We start from the raw sequence: 3,675 nt of genomic DNA on the forward strand, positions 1-3,675 counted from the left end.
TATATGCAGCCCCGTCAGGTCCGAAAGAATTGCACGGTACTGTAAAAAACCAAGTACCATCAAGTATTCCGAATTTTGACATCAACTTGGTACTGAAGCATCATTTCTCGTGACATCCCTAGCCAGCACTGCCAGTTACACAGCCCTATACCTAATGTCATACCACTCCCATGGCTAAAAATCATTTTGTCAAAATCATGTTAACATTTTACAAGTGGTATAATGTGATTTTAAACGGAGTGCACCCTATAATTAGAGTCGGTACATAGAAACTGCATTGGAGTGTCTGATTATTTATTTTTTTTTTCTTCCTGTATGTTTATAGATGGCCTGGTGGTGTGCCATTTGCCATTTGGACCAACAGCTTATTTCACTCTTTACAACGTGGTAATGAGGCACGATGTTCCAGACATAGGCACCATGTCCGAGGCCTACCCCCACCTCATTTTTCACAACTTCACGTCGCGGCTCGGCAAGAGGGTGAGCGAGTGCTGGACCGTGCACTGTACACATGCCATTGATATTCTCTTTCACCACTTGGTTGTGAGTGCAACTAATTAATTCTTCTTACACAGGTATCCAATATCCTCAAGTATCTTTTTCCAGTGCCGAAGGAGGACAGTAGGCGTGTAATCACATTCGCCAACCAAGAGGACTTCATCACTTTCAGGTCAGTCCCTCAGTGTAAATATCATACATTTGGTATATGAGGAAAACGGTACTAAGAGTAATTATTATATTATTTTTTTTTTTTTACATTACAGACATCACACCTACAAGAAAACAGACCACAAGAACATTGAGCTGACAGAAGTAGGACCCAGGTTTGAAATGAGATGTAAGTATTGGTAGATTACATCTCTGGGTTCATCAGGAACTCAAAGATCCACTATTGCTCAGGCTAGTTTTTTCCTCCCAGTGTTAATGTTGGTCTATCTCTGCAATGGATAAACATAATACAAATTTACATTGACTAATATCTAATGACACCAGTGTCTACCTGGTCCTTTTTAAATTGGGACCAGTGAAACCCAATTAGAAGAAGCTTAACTTATGAAAGAAGTTATGTAAGAAAAATTGTCATTGTTAATAACTACTATTCAACAAGAGCAGAAATGGAAAATGATTTACTACTAAGGTAATGATTTATGAATAATGAAGAAAAATAACCACTGTGGAATGTGACGATTTCTGTTTTCAGGAAATTCACTTTCCTATAACAATAACATTTCAGATAAACTGAACAATGTACAGGAGAGGCTTAAAGCCAAAAATGGTTGAAGATACCTCCCCTTTATAAATATAATCGTACCAGGAGAAAAACTGCTAAAAACAAACAGATTGTGTTATACATCATTCAAGAAGCTGAAATACAAGATTGAGAGAAATGTACAAATATTTTTTTAGAATGTTTACCAGACAAAATACATTACATTGAGATCCATGAAGTGTTATGAATCTTTGCTTTTCAGGTGTTTTTTGAATAAAGATAATGTAGAAATGTGTACAACTTTTAAAGAAAATACTGGAAGATCTCTGTTCTGTACCACTTGTAAAATGTATACGTCTGTTCTTTTGTGTAGTGTACATGATCAAACTGGGCACCCTGGAGAATGAGAGCACTGCAGACGTTGAGTGGCGTCACCATGCATATACACATACTGCGAAGAAAAGGAGGTTCCTCAGTGTGCAATAGGAACTGATGAAGATGAACTTAAAATATGGAGTTTCTAAAATGACTGGGGAGGTTTTGTTCGAGAAATGTAATCAATTCAAGTCAAGGGTTTCCCATTGTCAACAATTATGGTCACATTTACAGTAAATGGGTAATAAAACTGCATCATACCCATCATGAGTGACTATTTTTCAAGTAAAAGAGAACCTTTTTTGATAAACCTATTGTAGGACTCCACACATACTTAAGGGTATTATAACTGTTGTGCTGTTTTGTAATAAAATGCATTTCTAATGACCTGTGTTGGTTCAATTGTGGATTTTCCCATAGTAAAAAAAAAATATATATATACAAATATATACTGTAAGTGTATAAATAGCGCAATCCTGCTTTTATATAACTTACAGTACATTTATTTATTACTTAGTTATTTGTGTTGGTATAAGTAGTAGTCGTACACCCTTGCTGCAAAATCTTAAATGTAGTTCATTTACATGACATTCGCAACTCCCACCCCTGACATGTACAGTTTGGACTGTCCAATGAGAGCACGCAGCTTTAAGAACCAACCAATGACGACAAAGCATTTCCGAGGCTTTCCGCTTTCCCCGAAGTTCTTGACAGATCCGACTCCAGATTGAGAGAATTCAAGATGGCTGCTACAGGTAAGAGTTTACTTCTATCCAAAGTATATTCAAAGACTTTGACGGAAGGAGATTTTGCTGTTATCTAGAGAAATGTATACCACATCAGGCAGTTCCACGCATGTCAATTAAATAAGTCAGTCGTAGTGTATTTTGGGAAGGCACTAGAAGCAGCCAACAAGCTGACGCGGTGGTAAACCCCCCAAGTTAGCTAACGTTAGCTAGCTAGTAGCATAAAAGCTGTACACAGTAAAGCTAGCCACTGAGTTAGCCAGATAATCTCCTCTCCCACTCTATAGTCAGCACTTAGCAAGCTAGCATGCACAGTTTCAAGTCGATTTGAGAGCAGTTTACAAAGCTTTGATAACTTTGCATTGTTAGCATTGTATTGCTATTATGTGACTTCATTTCTACGTAACGTTACTACTGTGCTATCGTTTAAAGCAGTTGGCTAGTTAGCTAAAGTCGTTTTAGTGTCGCCCCGAGAGAAACATGGCCTCCCAAAACTCGAAATGTCATATTGCATAGCACTCAACTCTTATGCTAAGTTCACTGGCTAGCATTAGCATCGTGCGATTGGTTAGCAGTTTTGCCAGACTGGTTTGCAGCGTTGACTGTTGGCGCTTCATTTTCACATTAATTTAAAGCTCAACCCGGTACATGCTTGGTTAACGTTACATCACTCAGGGTAAGTTAATATTTGTTCTGTTAGGTAATCCTAGCTGTAAACAGCGTTTGCCTGCGCCGCTAATTTAGACAGATGTACCCGGTACCAGCCTGTGTCCCTTGTATCGCCAGACATGATTCAAAACTCTGGCAATAAATTGTTTTAATCATCAGCGCCAGAGGTTTACACCAGTGTGAGAATTATTAAGAGCCTATGACGACTCATTGGTGTTCATTTAGTGTATCCGGCATAATGTATCGGCAAACAATGCATTTTAACATAACGTTATAGAGTCAAGAAATGTCCGTTCCGCTTGCATCAAGCAGACTAGTAATTCTTGTTATGCGGGACATGTACTATCTCTGCTAGCTTTTGGCATTCAGCTCTCCATACAAATAAGGGCAGTGTTGCGAGGGTAGAGACACCCACCTCCACTCATTCACTCAATGTATTTTTCTTTTCTAATTAATTATCAGTCATGGGCAACTCAAATCTGCCCGTAATCAGTTTGTTCTACCTTTCATCATTACTTGTCTATGTATAATTTGGTAACTGCACATTGATGTACTGTACATTGGTGACTTTAATGGAAATGGTTTGTCCTGATTTATGACCTTTTTATTTGTTTTCCACAAGAACAGTATCAATATACAAACATACAAAATACATATATATTATATATTATATAT

At 37.9% G+C, this 3,675-nt stretch overlaps 1 protein-coding gene across 1 annotated transcript; it reads left to right on the top strand.

Annotated features, from left to right (window-relative positions):
- Positions 1 to 325: 325 nt before the first annotated feature.
- Positions 326 to 1,972, top strand: imp4 (IMP U3 small nucleolar ribonucleoprotein 4; the record flags this gene model as incomplete). The annotated part of the gene is given in 4 exon segments (XM_035658515.1): positions 326 to 480; positions 576 to 670; positions 765 to 838; positions 1,584 to 1,972. Coding segments are annotated over 4 exon segments (437 nt in total), but the record flags the coding sequence as incomplete, so codon positions are not given.
- Between the last annotated feature and the right edge of the window lie 1,703 nt (positions 1,973 to 3,675).

The sequence above is a fragment of the Morone saxatilis genome, unplaced genomic scaffold, assembly GCF_004916995.1.
Source record: "Morone saxatilis isolate NCDOM2014 unplaced genomic scaffold, NCSU_SB_2.0 Contig16, whole genome shotgun sequence".
In the NCBI taxonomy this organism is placed as follows: Eukaryota; Metazoa; Chordata; class Actinopteri; family Moronidae; genus Morone; species Morone saxatilis.